Source organism: Phyllostomus discolor, chromosome 2 (genome assembly GCF_004126475.2).
Source record: "Phyllostomus discolor isolate MPI-MPIP mPhyDis1 chromosome 2, mPhyDis1.pri.v3, whole genome shotgun sequence".
In the NCBI taxonomy this organism is placed as follows: Eukaryota; Metazoa; Chordata; class Mammalia; order Chiroptera; family Phyllostomidae; genus Phyllostomus; species Phyllostomus discolor.
Genome location: NC_040904.2, coordinates 53,329,871 through 53,348,569, shown reverse-complemented (window position 1 = coordinate 53,348,569; position 18,699 = coordinate 53,329,871). Strand labels below are relative to the sequence as shown.

The 18,699-nt window shown below is 44.4% G+C and overlaps 1 protein-coding gene and 1 pseudogene across 1 annotated transcript in view; one reads left to right on the top strand and one right to left on the bottom strand.

Moving 5' to 3' along the window:
• Positions 1–11,633: 11,633 nt before the first annotated feature.
• On the bottom strand, positions 11,634–12,962 carry LOC114515324 (annotated as a pseudogene).
• Positions 12,963–15,877: 2,915 nt separating this feature from the next.
• XXYLT1 (xyloside xylosyltransferase 1) overlaps positions 15,878–18,699 on the top strand; it is a 170,049-nt gene continuing 167,227 nt past the window's right edge. The window contains exon 1 of the mRNA XM_028504891.2: positions 15,878–16,478. Within this exon, the coding sequence (XP_028360692.2) occupies positions 15,885–16,478 (594 nt within the window). The 5' untranslated portion in view covers positions 15,878–15,884. The remainder of the gene's footprint in view (positions 16,479–18,699) is intronic.

Here is an 18,699-nt window from a genome sequence, read left to right as displayed (position 1 = left end):
AAGTACCATGTCTGAGACACCATCAACCTGGCTAATACTGTTTGCCCCACCCTAGTGATGCCCTAAGGCCTTGCCCCACTCAGATTTTGGGCCCACCCAAGTGGTTTCCAGTGGCTTTTCCATACAAATGGAAAAGCTTGTCTTGGCTTGTCTTGGCCCATGCTTCAGATTTTCCTAAATTCTCTCAAACCAGTGGCATCTGGCTTCAGTGAACTCTGTACCTCTTGCTAAGTTGCCCCAGGCCTGGCACTAGCAACAACCAGGCTTGGTTCACAACTTGGCCTCTCCTGGGCACTTCCATGCCCAGCACAAGTAGCTACCATCTGAAGATCATTTTGTAGCTTATGCTGTGTGATCCCAGAAGAACACAGGTAGTCGTTGACCTTGGATGTACCAACAGCAATCAAGGCCCAACTACAGGAAGAGTGTATACACAGAAAACACAGTGAATACAACTCGGGTACCCAGCTTGGGTGCTAGGGGAGGCTGTGCCACTGGACCCTACAGGACACCTACATTAGGCCACTCTACTAAGCTTGGGAGACTTAGCAACTCTATCTAATACATAGAAACAAACACAGAGAGGCTGAAAAAATGAGCAAAACAAACAGGGCCCAAATGAAAGAACAGAATAAAACCAGAAAAAGAACTAAACAAATGGAGATAATTAAGCTGCTAGATGCAGAGTTCAAAACACTGGTTATAAAGATGCTCAATGAACTTAGAAGCTCAACAATGTAAAAAAGATCCAGTCAGAAACAAAGGATATACTAAGTAAAATAACAATTTACAGGGAATTAACTATAGGCTGGATGAAGCTGAGAGTCAAATTAGTGATTTGAAATATAAGAAACAAACAAACAAAAAAAACCCACAAAAAAACAATCAACCAGAACAACAAGAAGAAAAAAGAATCCTGGAAATGAGAATAGTGTAGGGAGCCTCTGGGACAACTTCAAACATACCAGCATGTGCATGATGGAGGTACCCGAAGGAGATGAGAGATAGTAAGAAATTGAAAGCCTATTGAAAAAATAATGACAGAAAACTTCCCTAACTTAGTTAAGGAAATACACATACAAGTCCAGGAAGTGCAGAAAATCCCAAACAAGATGAACCCAAAGAGGCCTATACCAAGACACATCATAATTAAAATGCCCAAGGTTAAAGATAAACAGAGAATCTTAAAAGCAGCAAGAGAAATGAAGTTAGTTATCTATAGGGGGTCTGCTACAAGACTATCAGCTGATTTCTCAAAAGAAACTTTGCAGGATAAAAAGGATTGGCAAGAAATATTAAAATGATGAAAAGCAAGCACCTACAACCAAGATTACCCTACCTAGAAAAGCTATCATTCAGAATGGAAGGACAGATAGCGTCCCAGACAAGAAAAAGCTAAAGAAGTTCATCACCACCAAAACAGTATTATATGAAATGTTAATGGGTCTTCTTTAAGAAGCTCAAAAAATATGAACAATAAAATGGCAATAAATACATATCTATCAATAATTGAACCTAAAAAAATAAATAAGCAGAACAGAAACAGAATCATAGATACAGAGAATGTTTTGATGGTTGCCAGACTTGGGCGACACGGAGTGGGGAAGGGCAGGGAAGACATCAGGCAAAAACAATGAAGGGATTAAGAAGTACAATTTGGTAGTTACAGAATAGTCATGTGGATGCAAAGTACAGTATAGGGAAAAGAGTAGCCAAAGAACATTTTTGCATGACACATGGATGTGGACAATAGTAGGAATTGCCTAGGGAGGGGGATGGGTGGTGGGCACAAAGTGGGGGAAATTGGGATTGTAATAGCATGACCAAGAAAATATAATTTTTAAAAAAAGAAAAAGACTGGCCATATGCTGATAACTGTTGAGATTGAGTGATGGGCATAAGGGATTCTTTATTCTCTTTTTGCATATATTTGAACCTTTCCATAATAAAAAGTTAAACAAAACTAAAGTACCTGGGAATAATTCATGGGAAAAAATCAGTTGGGAGGTAGACAAATGAAATATAAAGCTCAGAAAGAAACCTCAGCAGAAGCAAAGAGTTCGGGAGTGATCAGTAGGTAAAAAGTTACCTGAAGCCTTAGGAATGCTGATGTCACTTAGGAATGAAAAAAGAGAAGGGAAGTTAAGTTAGAATCCTAAGGAATACTAACAGTTAAGGAGACAACAAAGGAAGTGTTGCTAATAAGACGAGTGAGTCATACAAGCCAAAAGAAGAAAGTGTTCCAACAAAGGTGTATTAGTCTATGTTGTCAAATGCTATTGGAGGTCAAGAAAGGAAGGGCTGATCAAGATCTTTTGGGATTTAACCAGGTGAAAATCACTGGTGATTTTGGTGAGAGGCATTTAGGAGGGGGTGGGCAGGGCAAAGACAATAGTGTATGTAGGTTTAGGACTGAGTGGAGATAAGGAAATAGACTCAGTCATATGAAAAACTTAAAAACTTTCGAAGAGAGAAATATATGGGTACCTGGAGAAATGATATCTGCTTGGAATGACATCAACTACATTTATTGATATACTGCTAAGAAATTTTATTTTTTTAAATAAGCTATCCCCCTCCTTTTATTCTGTCCTGTACCCTTCTGCTGGATTTGGGTATAGCTTTGACTGTGTCATTCTTTATATAAAATCTTCCAGTGCCTCTTCATTGCTTACTGGGGTCTGTACAAGTGTCCCAGACTATGTTAATGTTCCTTAAACCAGCCAAACTGGACCACTCATCTGTCCTTCAGTATGTTTTTTGTCCATACTATTGCCTCCAGTTAGAACATACTCCTCTTCTCCAACATCTGTCTCTTCAAATCTTGCTCATCTTTCCAGTACTATTGAAACTGGAAAAGTCAGCATTCAAGCTGCCTGTTGCTCCCAGAACCAGTAAGTAGAGACAAGGATTGAATCGTTATGTGCGCTTTATTCACATGCTAGCAATCTGAGAGGATGGCAGTTTATGTATCCTCAAAAACCATCTTAACATCTCATCTCAAGCCAGTGTTTTTATAGGGAGAAGGAAAGGGTAGGTAAGGGGTTTGGGAATAGGTTAATCAGAAGAGTTTCAGTCCAGGGAAAATTTTGTATTCCTTTGTATTCCTATTATGTATTCCTCTGCAACTTGCTTTTTTTCCCCTGAACATTGCTTTCAGGATTTACCTTGGTTGACAGGTGTTGTATATGTGATTCATTTTAACTGAGAAATGACATTCTAGTGTAGGACTCTACCACCTTATTTAATCTTTACTGTAATCCTTACTATGAGGTAAATATTATCAACCCCATTTTATAAATGAAAAAGTGAAGTACAGAGAGGTTAAGTAACTTTACCTAAGTAATATAGTTTCTAAAAGATGGAATAACTTGTGCGGGGCCTCTAATTCCTAATCACATGTCCTGTCCACTACATCATTCAACCATTTACCAAATATTGACTGAACACCAACTATGTGCCAGGGACTGTTGTAGGCCCTGGGCATCTAAGCAGTGACTAAAACAGACAATATACTGCTCTCAAGGAGCCTGTATTCTAATAGAAGGACAGAGTCAATGAAATAATATGTAATGTATCATTCGGCCATCAAAAGTGCTGAAGAAAAATAAAGCAGGTGGAGCAGAAAACAGCGTGAGTGTAAGTTTGCTAGTCTGTGTGAGGCCCTCCAGTGGCATATCAGCATGTATCTGAAAAGGGGCGTTGAGAGGGGGTCTTCCAGGTCAACGCAAGGGGCACTGCAAATGCAAAACCCCTGAGGCAGGAGCACGTATCGCTGTCATTCCACAACTTTTTTTTTTTTTTTGTTAGCTATTGTAACTACACTCATGTATCAAAAAACAAATGTAAGCACACTGCAAAAGGCATACTTTTGACATGTTGATAGCTATTTTCCGAATATAAACAACTTGGGTTGAGCTAGAAAATGTCTACAGCCAGAATCCATTGATTCACTTCAGGAGCCCGTTAAGGTGTCAACACAGCACTCCTGCTCATTTGATGGGATGCTTATAAACACATCTCAACGGCCGTTTTAAATTTTAAAGGTTAGGAGAATCCTCTAGGAGGCCTAAGTGATTTCAAGTTGAAAGACTCTGCTGAAACAGAAAGGAGCGAGCAGCCCCCGCCCCTTTGCACAGGTCTCAGGAGGCGTGCCAAGCGAGTGAAGGAACAGGAGAAACCTAACACCTGGGGTCTAGTCCGGGACTCGACCCGCTGAACTTTCTCAGTTTTCACAGGTGTGACCCGAGGAGTAGGCCTGGGCCCTCCAGTCTCCTTTCCTCCTACATGCGGGGCTGTTTTGCTGAGCCTCCGGTAACCGAGCAGGGCGCCAAAGCCCCTGGCTCCCAGCGAAGCCCGCTCGCCCACCGGCGCTCCGAGCAAGGCCCGAAGCCGCCGGGAACAGGCCCGCAGCGCTCCCGCCGCTGACCCCGCCGGCGCTCGGAGTCCGCGGAAAGGGGTAGGACTGGCCGCGGGAGCAGCCGCTGCTTCTGGGAGGGCTTTTGGGCCCAGCCAGACCCCGTGGGACGCGGAGCCTTCCTGACCTGAAGTGGCTTTGGGGACGCCACGAGCTCGCCTCCACAGCGTGGGCGAGCTGGGCTTTGAGCTGGCGTCCGTGAGCCCCGCCCTGCGGAAGCGGGGCTGTAGGGCCGGCTCGCCGTCTCGGCCCCCGCGGTCCCCTCGGGCGTTCTCCCTGCTCGGCCGTTCGTCCGGGCCCGGAACCGCCTCCCCGCCCTGGCCGTGGCTGTACGGTGGGGGTGCTCCGGGGCTGACTAGCGCTTCTCCCTCACAGAAGCCGAAAAGGATGCGGGGCATTGCCACGCGCCAGCAGGAACCGCGGGAGGAAACGGGCCTCGGTACCACTGGATTGAGTCCGCACGCGGGGCGGCTATGTCGTCACTTCCGGGTCGCCGCACCGCCCTGAGTGGCTTCTTGCCCTACCGACCGAAGGGGCTCGGCCCGTGGTCTTACCCAGTTTCTATTATTTATGATCGCTCATGCAGTAATTGGGGTTTGACCCAGAGCTACCCATGATTCTGTGCAAGGAAGGCTAATTGCTAGAAAAGACAGATCATTTCCTTCCTAGTGAAACCGCAGACCATCTGAGGATCTTGTATTGACCCTCCAGTTCCAGTCCTTTGTGTCAGAAAGCCCAGGAGTTCTCTACAACATTTGCAAAATGCACAGAATGTTGCCAAAACTTGACAATTTAATAATTGTTTCAGTTACACATGCAGGTTTTCTGCAAACGCAAGAGTGACTATAAACCAGTGTCACCCGAAGAGGGGAAGCTTAAACAAATAAATTTATTTTTCTTCCATATAAAAGAAGTCTGGACAAAGCATTTCAGGACTAGCGTGGTGGACTCATGCTTATGGATTACAAAGAACCTAGGCTTCTATCTTTAGGCTCTGCATCCTCAGTTCATAGCTTCCATCCCCTAGGTCTCCATCTGGTCTGACATGATTTCTGGAGCTCCACCATGTCTGCATTTCAGGCAACAAGGAGAAAGCTGGAGGGGCAACAACAGTGTGGTTCCCCCCCCACCCAGGTGAATCATCCCCATCTAAAGAGCTTCCTCAAAAATCCCAGTACTCTGTGACATCAGCTTCTAATTGGCCACCATTATCCATAAAGAAAGCTGAGAAGTGTACTTTTTATTTTAAATTTTTATTTGTTTAATCTTTTTTATTTTTCAGTTACAGTTGACATACATTCTTATATTAGTTTGAGGTATACATCCCAGTAATATTACATTAAATTACTAAGTGGTCATCCAAGAAATCTCACACCCATCTGACACCATACATAATTATTAGATTATTGGCTATATTCTGTATGCTGTACTTTACATCCCATGACTATTCTGTAAACCAATTTGTGCTTCTTAATTCCTTCACCTTTTTCACCCATCTCCCTAACCCCCTCCCATCTGGCAATTGTTAAAATGTTCTCTATGAGTTTGTTTGTGTTTTACTTATTTTTTTTTTTTTAGATTCAGGTTGATAGATATGTATTTATTGCCATTTTATTGTTTATTTTTTGATCTTTTGTTTCCTTTTTCTTAAAGAAGATCCTTTAACATTTCATATAATGCTGGTTTGGTGGTGATGAACTCTCTTCTGTGTGTGTGTGTGTGTGTGTTTTGGTCTGGGAAGCTCTTTATCTGCCCTCCCATTCTAAATGGTAGCTTTGCTGAGTACAGTAATCTTGGCTCTAGGTCCTTGCTTTTCATCACTTTTCATATTTCTTGCCAATCTCTTCTGAATTGTGAAGTTTCTTTTGAGAAATCAGCTGACAGTCTTATGGCAGCTCCCTTATAGGTAACTAACTGCTTTTCTCTTGCTCTCTTTGTCTTTAACCTTTTGCATTTTAATTATGCTGTGTCTTGGTGTGGGCCTCTTTGGAGTCATCTTCTTTGGGACTCTGTGCTTCCTGGACCAAGTTATGAAGTTTTCAGTCATTTTTTTCAAATAGGTTTTCAACTTCTTGCTCTCTCTCTTCCAGCACTCCATGATGCAAATGTTGGAATGCTTGAAGTTGTCCCAGAGGCACTATCCTCATTTTTCTTTTTATTCTTGTTTATTTTTGTTGTTCTGATTGGTTGGGGTTTTTTTTTTTTGCTTTTTATATTCCAAATTGATGATTCGATTTTCACTTCATCTACTCTACTGTTGTTTCCCTGTAAATGAGTCTTCATTTCATTTAGTGTATTCTTCATTTTTGACTAGTCCTTTTTTATGCTGTTGCAGTTCTTACCAAGTTCATTGAGCATCCTTATAATCAGTGTTTTGAACTCTGCATCTAGTGGATTGTCTCCAATTTGTTTAGTTTTTTTTCAGAGTTTTGTTCTATGCTTTCGTTTGAGTTAAGTTTCTTTGTCTCCTCATTTTGTCAACCTCCCTTTATTTATTTCTGTATAATAGGTAGGGCTGCTACATCTCCCAGGCTTGATAGAGTAGCCTAATGTACTAGGTGTCCTGTGGGGTCCACTGCTACAGCCTCCTCCAGTCATCCAAGCTGGGCACTCTGCGTGTGCCGTACCTGTGTGAGCCGTGTACACCTGCTTGTTGTAGTTGAGCCTTGGTTGCTGTTGGTACATCAATGGGAGGGATTTACCCCTGGGACAAGCAGCAGTAAGAACTTGCTGTGACTGCTGACCACCAAATTCTGACCACTGCAGTAGATTGTCTGTGCAGGGGCCCACCCCACAGAACAGGACTTACTTTAGCAGGGCTCTGATGCCTGCTGAATCCACCCCTTGAATGTGTTGCTTGTGGATGTGGTTGTATGGTAGAGCTTCAATGTTGTCTGAAGCTTTCCACTGGGTGCACTGGCTCTGGGGCCTCCTAGGAGGTGTCATCCATAGTCAGTCGCTGCCTGTGTTCTGCATGGGGCTACCCAGCATGAGCTACAAAGCGATCTACAGATGGCTGCTACTTGTGCTGGGCTTGGGTAAGCCCAGGTAAAGCCAAGCTGTGAACCAGAGCCAGCTGCTGCTACTGCTGTGCCTGGGGCCACTTAGAGAGTAGTACAGAGTCTGCCAAGGCCAGATGATGTTTGTTTGAGAGATTTTAGGAATATCAGAAGCATGAGCCAATATAGGCCATTCCTATGGAAAAGCCACTGGAAACAGCTTGGGTGGGCCCAAAATTTGGGGGGTGGTAGGGCCTCAGGGAATCACCAGGGTGGGGTGAACGATGTGAACCAGGTTGATGGAAACTCAAATATGACTCAGATATGGCACCTACCTGCCAACTCTGTAGGAGGAGAGGTCATCAAGGAAGAATGGGCTCATCAAAGGAACAACAGCCTCTTCCAGCACTTTTCTCTGGGACAGAGTTGCATTCCCCCAGCTCTTGCCCTGATGCTGGACAGTTCAGTTCTTCCTCATATGTCTCTGGTGCTTTTTGAGCTGCTGCCCCCATGCTAGACCTCACAGGGAGTGAGTCTGAATGTGGGTCCTTTAAGAAGAACTGTCTGGGATTTCAGAAGCTACTGTTTTCCTCAGCCTCAGTCTGTCCTGGTTTTTACAGTCAGAAGTTGTGCGGACTTCTCTTCCTGGCACTGGAGCCCTGGGCTGGGGGTTCCTGATGTGGAGCCAGGACTCCTCACTCCTCAGGCAGGACCTCTGCAGCTGAGATATCCCTCTTGATTTTTACCAGCCACAGGTGGGTGTAGGACAAGCCTACTGGGAGTCCCTGCCCCTCCTTTCATTTTTAAAAAATATTTTTAATTTATTTTCTAGAGAAGAAAAGGGAGGGAGAAAAAAAGGGAAACATCAGTGTGTGAAAAGATACATCTATTGCTTGCTTCTTGCCCGCCCCTAACTGGGGACCTAGCTTGCAACCCCAATGGGAATCAGTCCAGCGATGTTTCAGTTGGGGGCCTGCACTCAGTCCACTGAGCCACACCCACCAGGGTCCTCCTATTGCTCTTGATGTGGCTTTTTCTTTAATCCCCTAGTTTCAGGACTTCCAGTCAGCCAGATTTCAGGCAGTTCTGAATGATGGGTGTTCTATAGTTTAGTTGTAATTTTGATGTGGTGGTGGGAGGAAGCGAGTCCTGCATTTACCTATGCTGCCATCTTGACCAGAAGTCTATTATAGTATATTTTTCAAAAAGCATACCCGTTAGCTCAATTCCAAGGTAGAGGTTGCAAAATAAGAAATATTCATCCTCCCATAAGTTTCTTTGTTTTGATAGTACACCTAATAAATAATTAATTTACCTTTTTTAAAAGCTGATTTTTAAAAATCACACAAATAACACATGGATCCTCGTTATACAAAATGAAGCTTTATGGGAAACTGACCACCCACCACTATCCTAGTTCCTCTCCCCACATACCTCCTCATTCTTATTTTTAAATGATACTTGTCAAACTACACTTGGTTTATGTCAACACCTTCTGTCTTTGTCTGAAATGGTTTATGTTATCTTGTAATTTTAGACTTACAAGTTTTTTGTTACATTCAAATCTGGAATGTCCTAGAATATGGTAACTACCACCAGATGTGGCCTTTGAGCACTTTACATGTGGCAAGTCTGACGTGAGACGTGCTGTGAATGCAAGGTGCACACTGAGTGTCAAAGACACGGAACCCCCCAAATGTAAAATATTGCATTAATCTGCATATTGATTGCATGTTCAAATAATATTTTGGATATATTGTTACCATTAAAATTGCCTGTTTCTTTTTACATTCTTACTGTGGCTACTAGCAACTTTAAGATTACACATGTGGCTTGCATTTTATATCTATGGGCCAGTGCTTGTTTAAATAATAAGGTATATACCACCAAGTTATTTTTTCACTTTTATATAAAACTGTAACTACTTGTTCTTTGATTCTATATACCCAGGGTTTATATTATTTATAAATATTTGTTAATTTCAGCAACTTAGTAGTTGTTTTATTGTTGCTGTTATTAAGCAAGACACAGCTCTAGGTGCTACAGGGGACACATGTAGAAATAAAACAGTCTCCCATGGTGTGGGGGCAGGGAATAAGCAAATATTTCACAAATCCAGAAAGTTACACATTAAGGATTAAGGAAGCACACAGTTCAGGAAGATTCTTATTAACCATTCATTCCTTCAGCAAATGTCTTTTTGACTATCCACTGTGTGACAAGACCAGTTACTTCACAGTATGTAAGTGCTGAACGCCATGGATCCTGTATGTCATCAGTTAAGATTGGACTTTGTGGTTAAATAATCAAGACAACAATCTTATTTTTTCTGTTAGCATTCTTTGAGATAACAACTAGGAAAATATATGTACATTTTACAGTGCTATAGAAGTTATAAATTGTTATTTATATGAAACATATAAATACCAGCGTACCAACCCCATCTCAACTGTCTTGTCAGTAGAAGTGATGGACTGAGCTAATTATTTATACACAACCTTCCGTGAACCCTCTAGAAAACTATAGTTAGTATTCAAGTTTTCACAATTGTCTCAAATGTGTTTTTATTTTAAAATAGATTCTTCAAATCCAAATTCATGTTTCATTCCCTGCAGTTGGCTAATATGTCTCTTGAATCTTTATAGATTCTTCCATTATTTTAAAAAATGTTTACATGCACCCTGACTGGTGTGACTCAGTTGGTTGGGCATTGTTCTGCAAAGCGAGAGGTTGCCTGTTCGACTGCTGGACGAGGCAGTCGAACCCTGGGTTGTGGGTTTGGTCCCCAGAAGTGGTGTGTAGGAGAGACAACCAATAAATGTTTCTTTCCCTCTCTTTCTCCCTCCCTTCCTCTCTCTCTGAAACTAAATAAATAAATTCTTTAAAAATTTTCTACTCGCATTTGTTGAATACATCACTTTTATTGAAAGCATCATTTTAGTTTAGCCCCTTTATTAAAGAACATTTGATTCTCATTTCTTGACATCATAAACCTAGCTCTGCATTATCCTTATGGCTAGATAATTGAGTATACTCTTAATTATTTTCTTAGGATGAGTCCCTAGACTACTGGTTCACAATACTGGTTTACAAAGGGGTGGGTACATTTTTGTGGCTCATTTAATGTGTCAGGCACTGTGTTAGGTACCAGGGATATTATGGTAAAAAGGTAGACGCGCCTCCTATTCTCTTGCCTTCCTGCAACAGAGAAAGATAGGACTGGGTCATTTACAGATGGCCCTTATGGGACTGTTCAGGATGGTGCCACAGCCAGATGCTGGACTGGTTGGTGTATAATGGCCACTTACTTGTCTGAAGCAGAGAGGTTGGCATTGTGAAGGTCTAAGGCAGTGCTTTTCAAATTTTGATCTGTAAAGCAATCACCACTGAGGCTCAGGCTCACTGAGGATAAATATGGCATGAGCCTTCATGTTTTCACTTAGTGCCCCCCCAACCCCCCACTCCCCTGCTACTTCGAATGTCAATTAAAATTTGAGAAACCCTGTCTTAGGGAGATATAGTCATCTGGGTAGGAGAGAGAACTCCATGTTCTCTTAGAGGCCGAAAAGATTTTAGGATTGCCAAAAGAGCCTCCAGAAAAGTTGTACCAATAAACAAACCCTCATCTTCTGTGAAGGAATATGCCTGTTTCTCTGTGTCTTTGACAATGTTGGGTTGTAGTCAATAAAAAGAAAATGTGATAATCTACCCAATGTTATAGATGTAGAAATTACACCACAGTGAAAAACAGTGGCCTCTAATCTCTGGTTAGAAGTCAGAGAAGTTGGCCACAGTTAAAGTTAGAACTGAAGGGTAGTTGTGTTTACCCAATTTTTTTTGTCTCTTTAGCCATGTTGATATATACCCAGATATGTCTATTTTAAGCTGAGGAAATAGCACATTTCACCATCTGATACCCTATATTCTTTCCTTTTTTGGAAAAAAATCACTTTATTCTAGTTGATTCACTCACAGTAACATCACAAAACCTGGTTTAAGGCGCCACACAAATATTTGCCCAGCCCAACACTCAATACTGTCTCAACGAACTTCTACACAGTGAGCACACCGTCTTCCATCGCAATTCCGAGGCAAGGAAACTATTAACGATAGAGGAGAGGGTTTTTTATTTTGTTTTGATAGAGGAGAGGTTTTACTGGTAGTTTTATACTTTCACTATCAATTCTATTTTTACACTATAAATAAACTAATTTGGTCATGAGAGATGATTTTCCATTTCTTCAATTTGACCTTCTTGATTAGGCAAGTCCATTTGCAAACCTGCACTGTTTCAATACCTCCTTGAAATCCTCATAAAACTTAAGGTCACCCTGGTCTGGGCACACTCCAAAAACTGTTTCATCTCATAGAGGCGCAGTCCAAACTGTCGCTGCTGCTGCTGCTGCTGCTGCTGCTGGCGTGCAGAGCTCCCTGAGCCTCCTGGTAAGTGAAGCCAGGCCTTGAGGGCTCAGCGTAACTTCTGTTATGGAGGAGAGACTTGAGCCACGTCCCCCCCACCCCCCCAGCTTGTTTCTCAGCTTTTTTTTAAATTTTTAAAAAGATTTTATTTATTTGTGTTTAGAGAGGAAAGGGAGGGAGATAGAGAGAGAAACATCAATGTGCGGTTGCTCGGGGTCATGGCCTGCAACCCAGGCATGTACTCTGGCTGGGAATTGAACCTACGACACTTTGGTTCGCAGCCTGTGCTCAATCCACTGAGCTACGCCAGCCAGGGCGTTTCTCAGCTTTTGTCTCACCTGCGAGAGAGGAATTCAAGTGAAAGACGACAATGTATAATGGAAACAAAGTACCAAGTTTATGAGACACACAGGAGCACAAAGCTGCAAGGAGCCACTCAGCTAGTCTCAATGTCCCACGTATAGAGAAAATAAAGTTGTTAGTAAGCCAGTAAGTCTGTTCTGTACATTTGAGCTGAGGCTACGAGTGGGTATTTAGCTAATCTAAGTTTGCCAGCTATTGGGGTTCAGGGGTAATATATCTACCCCTCCTTCTCTTCCTTCTAAACCTTGGGAATAATGTACAGCTACAAAGGCTTTCTTTCTCAGCTAGTAAAGGCTCTTTGTCCTAGTTAGTGAAATTGTTATAGAGGCACCCTTTCCCAGAAGAGAGTCTCAAGCACTCCCCTCCTCCTGTGCTATTTTTAGCTTGTGATGCTCCGGACACCCAGCAACCTTACCAAACCAGGCTCAGGACCGCTGAATTAATTGGTGAGACACGTCTCCCTTTTGCTTCCAGCCTTCTCTATTAAGTTCTTTGTTAGATTGTAATGGTGAGGGTCCTCCTTTGTTTCCCCTCTGGCTGCTCATTCCTAGCTGCTACCTAACATGTCCTCCACTGAAGCCCCCAGAGATGGCATGACCTAGCATGTGGCTGACAGCAGAGCCCACAACTGTACCAGTTGCAGTGATTGCCACCTGGGCCAAGAGACCTGGCTGCCCAGGTGCAGGAGCAGGTGAGCCAATAGCAGATGGTGGAGCTGGTGCTTCCCTGTGTGCAGGTGCTGTCTGGCTCACCACAGGTGCCATGGGGGAGGAGGTGTGGCTTTGGCTTCCAGTGGGTACCAAGTGCTCTGAGAAGACCGCAGCGGCTTCTGCTGAGGGGTACAGAGGAAGACAGTAAAGCTCTTTTTTTTTTAGCTTGTCTATTTTCCACTGCTAGAATGTAAACTCCAGGAGGGCAGGGATTCTTGTTTTTTCACTGCTGTACCTTCAGGTGCTACTTTGTTTGGCATATTGAATAGTAGTTACTAGGTATCTACTGAATAAATGACTGGCTGCCTCCAACTGGCTGTTTTAGATTTCAGTCAATAGCACACTTCAGGAAGCTGCAAAATTAGCTTTTCCTATGGTCAAAGAATTGGGAATAAAAGCATCTGGAGATAAGACCAGCCTCTTGAGTATTTTCCTACGCCTACTGATTTTCTATTTAAAATTTAAATTATCTTGTCATTCATTTCTTATTCATAAATTCCAGGAGTAGTGAGGTCTTATAAAGGTCTGAAGAATAAAATATTTGTTGAATACATTCTAGAGTAAGTGGCAGAGGGAAAAAAACACCTTATTGATGGTGCAGCTCAGGAGGCTAAAAGGCACAATTTGAGAATTATTTCTCCCTTATAATGGACAACAATTAGAATGTAATAATACACTATAGCACACTGCTGTGGGGGAAATGTAATAAAGTTTTAATGGATATTTGGTGTTTAGTCTTTGTAAACACCAAAGAAAAGCTATGGTTGTTAAATTATATTTTTGTATTTGTTGTATGTTTAGACTTTTATTTTAGAGCTTGGCTTTTCTTGTGTAATTTATGTTTGTTTACTGCACATCAGGCATGGTTCTGCTTTTTAATCTATTGTCTCTCATCACCCCATGAGGCACAGGCACCAATATTAGCCCCATTTTACATATGGGTAAAGTTGCAGCTTGGAGAAATTTAGTGCCTTGGCTCAACTTGTAGTGGCAGAGTGGTCTTCCAGCCTGGAAATCCAGCTTTCTTCACTTGCTCTTAACAAGCTCTTAAGAGAGTTGCTCTCTTAAACACAGTGTCATCTGCAGAAGGTTGTGGCACAATACCAATAACCCAGAGCTCAAATTACTGCTTTCATAGCTAATCTTGGCGAAAAGCTGAAGCTTTGGAAACAGTGAGCGAGACTTGGGGTAGGATCCTGGCTCCATTACTTACTAACCTCCTGGATTTGGGAGATTTATTTCTCTAAATCCTGATTTCCCCTATTGTAAAGTGCAAATATTACCTCTTAGAATTGTGAGGATTATGTGAACCAAAGTAAGAACCTGTTACTCAACTGAGTTAATTCTGCCATTGGCTTTTTTTTTTTTTTTAAGGTGAGTAGTTTGCATTGAACTTGTTGCCAAGCCTGTTTCAGAGGTTCAATGTTTTCTGAAAAGTGTTGCTCCAGTTGAAAAGAACAAGAGTTAGACATGAGGTGAATTGTAGCCTGGGAAGCACACTTTGAGAAATAATGCTGTGGCCCAAAAAACTGGTGAGAGAATTTGCACGTGCATTTGTCCATGCATTTTCACCTCCATCTCTTTCGAGCATGTAGACTATTTGTACATGTTTATTTACACTATGGTATATCATCAGTCCTTAGGAGACTGAAGTTAATGAGCTTTTATATAGTTAACATTGTCCAACTGCCTCGGGTCAAAACTGCCACTGTGCGTAATCTTGGAGACTTTACCTCAATGTGCCTTAGTTTACAATTTGCAAAACTACTTGGTACATATTAAGGCTTTTAAAAAGTGTTGAAGTTTGCTTAAAAAAACAAAGAAAATAATTTGTATCACAATCTCTGGTATTATTCCTTCAAGGTTCTTAACTATTCTGAAGTTTTGGGCAGCGGGGTCCCCCTACTGGCCACATCCTTTATTTTTTATTTTATTTTCTGTTTTTTCTAATACGGTTGTCCCAATTTTCCCCTCATTGCTCTCACTTGCTCCCCACATCTCCACCCTGTTGTCCAAGTCCATGGGTCGTTTATACCTGTTCCTTTACTAGACCCTTCACCTTCTCCCTCCCCGCCCCCGCGTGTCCCTCTTCTTCCTCCTCTGTGGTCACTGTCAGTATGTTCCTTATTTCTATGCCTCTGGTTCTATTTGCTCATTTGTTTGTTTTGTTCATTAGGTTCCTCTTATCAGTGAGATCATATGGTATTTGTCTTTCGACACCTTGGCCACATCTTTTAGTTGCTTCTGGTCTGCCGCAGAGATGACAAGTGGGCAAGCGATTTGCATACACCTCAAGTGTCAACCCTACTACACAGTGAATGAAGAAGGAGCTTGCGATTTTATTTATTTATTTATTTTTGCTTTTCAAAAACTGTATTTATTGATTTGTGATAGAGATCGATTTGTTGTTTCACTTATATATGCATTCATTGATTGTTTCTTATATGTGCCCTGTCCAGAGATGAAAAACACAGCCCTGGGGTATTGGGACACCACCACTCTAACCAGCTGTTTCCAAACAGTGTAGAACTTGCTAGTGTAAATTTCCCAGCCCCAGCTGGTCTCCAAAGTGTGAAGGGAGTCAGTGAGAGAATTTAAGGTCTCCAAGAAGTTGGGGGCGGGGGGAGATATAGAGAATATATATTTTTTTCTCTTTGTATGTGCTGTTTAGTCGTTCTGTTAACAGCGCCTGCTTTGGGCGTCTCAATTCCTTCCAAGGCTCTCAGCTCGACGTCTGTGGCTAGGCACTTAATAACGAGTATAGTTTTCACAGCTCGGACAGCCAGCTGGCCTTCTCCACCTCCGAGTCCTCATTAGCTGTTCAAAACCACTTTAGGAAAACTGCTGCGAAGGCGTTCATTCCAGCTTTAATCCCTCTGAACCTAGGACCCCGCGGCTGCCGGGCAGCCCTGGCCACGCCTCTTCGCGCATCAGCGCCCACGGATTGGCTCTGGAAAGCGTGGCTCCGCCCTCTCCATGGCCGCCTCCCGCCGCGGGTATCCTAAGTGGCTGGGGTACCGGTGTCCGCGGGTCCTCCCGGCTGCTAGGTCCCACGGTTCTTGGCGCATGAGTATCCTCCGAGGCGGGCCCCCATGTACTCGGGCCATGGCGCGCCTGGGCGCTGTGCGCTCCCATTACTGCGCGCTGCTGCTGGCCGCGGCGCTCGCTGTCTGTGCTTTCTACTACCTGGGATCGGGCCGGGAGACCTTCTCCAGCGCCACCAAGAGGCTAAAGGAGGCCCGCGCCGGAGCCCCCGCTGCGCCCTCGCCCCTGGCGCCGGAACTGGCGCGTGGCTCTGTGGCACCAGCCCTGGGTGCCAAGGCTAAGAGCCTGGAGGGCGGCGGGGCCGGCCCGGTGGACTACCACCTGCTGATGATGTTTACCAAGGCGGAACACAATGCCGCGCTGCAGGCCAAGGCCCGCGTCGCGCTCCGCTCCTTGCTGCGCCTGGCCAAGTTCGAGGCTCATGAGGTGCTTAACCTGCACTTCGTGAGCGAGGAGGCCAGCCGCGAGGTGGCCAAGGCCCTGCTGCGGGAGCTTCTGCCGCCCGCCGCCGGCTTCAAGTGCAAGGTGAGCGGGGCTGAAACAGGGGACCCTGGGCGGGTGGTCCACGCTGTCCCCAGGGCGGCCAATGCGCGCGCCCGGCCAGGTTCCAGGGATTGCTAGGGAAGTGTCTTCGCTGCTCTGCCCACTGCAGACGCCTATAGAAGCCTAACCCGTCACCACCATTCCTCTTCGGAAAGGTGCTTTCACTGCTAGCTGAAGGTATCTTTGGGGGGCGTGTCTGGGGAGCCAGACTCACTCAGTTTGGTGCAGGATTGAAGCTGTGGTGTTAACTCGACAATCCTGACCAGATAGATATACCTGCCGGCCCCATTAACTGTCGCCCCCCTCAAGAGAATCACCACATCCCCTCTTTGCTAGCATTGCAAGATTCAGCAGCACTTTCAGAGCCTGCATCTGTTTTATTCTCTTCAGTCTTTGACTTTTGAGGATGAAGCAGGTAATTTGAAGGCACCAATAGTTATCCTGCGCAGAGTCTTCTGGTCATGGTCTTAGTGAGGCTGCTTAAATTGTTGAATTTGCTGTAACATTTCTTGTAGTTTTTAAGGTATTAATATTTCAGTGGGAACTGGTCTGGCCCAAACCCAGGCAGTATGAACCATCTCATCCCCCCACTGTACCCCCTTCTACCCTCAAGGATCCTGAACTCATGTAGGGAAGTTTCCAGTTTCTCGGAAGGATGAAGAAAAGGAAAGCTGTAAGGTACAGATACGATCTGGGGAGAGCAGAACTGGCCACCTTGTTCCAAGCTGGACCAACCTCTCATCATCTCAGAGGTTGGGTTCCTGGCCTAGTGTTAATTGCCTCAGTCAAATTGCTTGCCTCATTTTGACCGAGTTGTTGCACAGAGGGGATCCAAGCAAGGTCTGATTTTTGGATAGAAGTAGTAGGTGATCTTAAAGGATGCAAACTGATGTTGGAGGTGGGGCGAGTGATGAGGCAAGAGTAGTGTTCTATGTGTTCATGCCCAGTAAATGACTCAGGAGCTGTTTCCAGGATCATGCAAGGTTTAGGGGTCTGCCATGGCTTTTTGTTGCCTACAGAATCAAGTCCCAAGTTCTTGGTTGGGCTGTCTGTGTTATGGACCTGGCCCTCTGCTCCAGCAGTGCTTCTCATCCTTTGCCTGTATGCGCCTGACATCTTAACTGTACTGAACATGCCTTGACACAAGCTATACTATCTGCCCAGAATGGCCTTTCCGTTTTGGTCTGTTGGCTACTCTTAGCTTTCATCTCTCTTGAGAGTATCCTTAGACTGGGAGAGAGTCCGGGCCCAGCCCTCCACAGCTCTCCCTTCCTGCTTCCCCACACAGCATCACCGGTCTGTCCCCTGCTTATCAGGAACACCCACCATAATTAGGAAAGGTCAGCCAGGCCTGGACTTCATGCTATAGGAGGCCAAGAATCCAGGGCCTGGAGCTTGTGGCTGAAGGGGCCCTTGGGACCCACTGTCTGACCTGTGGTTTTTCAGCGTGGGACTTATCTTGACTTACTTAATTGGAGTCTTCCCACTGGAGGTAGGGCCTGGCAGCCTGTTCCAGGTGATCCTTAGGACTCTAATGTTTGAGAAACTGTGCAAGTCCAATGGAGAAAACCAAGGGCCCTTGGTCATAGGGCTGCGATTTGACATCAGACACCACCCCGAAGACCAGCGTTTTCATCTGTTCTCTTTCTGAGTCAGTTGTAGCAACATAGTCCTAGTCCGCATCATTGCCAGATCTCTGCCATCCCACATCCCAGCTCCAGCCGCTGCTCATCGCACACACAGTGCGTGCTTGCTAGCCTCCCTGCCTTTGCTTATGTCATTCTACTGTCAGATGCATTCTCTCTCCATTTCCCAGTCTTGTCCATCTTCAGATGCCATCACATCCTTGGAGCTGTCCAAGGAACCCCCATTTGAAAGGCATGTCATCCTCTCCCTCCCTCGTACACCTCCCTGGTGCTCCCTCGTACACCTCCCTGTGACAATATTGTGTCTTATCTCCTATCCCTATGCATAATGCCCAGCAATAGTCAGCACCAGAAATAGCAGTCCAGGGGCAGGTCCAGCCTCAGGCCCAGGTTTCCAGGCTGAAGTCAGTGTTTTATGTGTTTCTCTCCCTCTGCTGGGCCCAGTTCTGACAGCCACAGCTGTCATCCAAGGCCTGGAGGCAGCTACAAATGACCTAAGGTATTAACACCACCCTGCTGTGGCATGAGGGGTGAGGGTTTGGGGGCCTCTAGCCAGA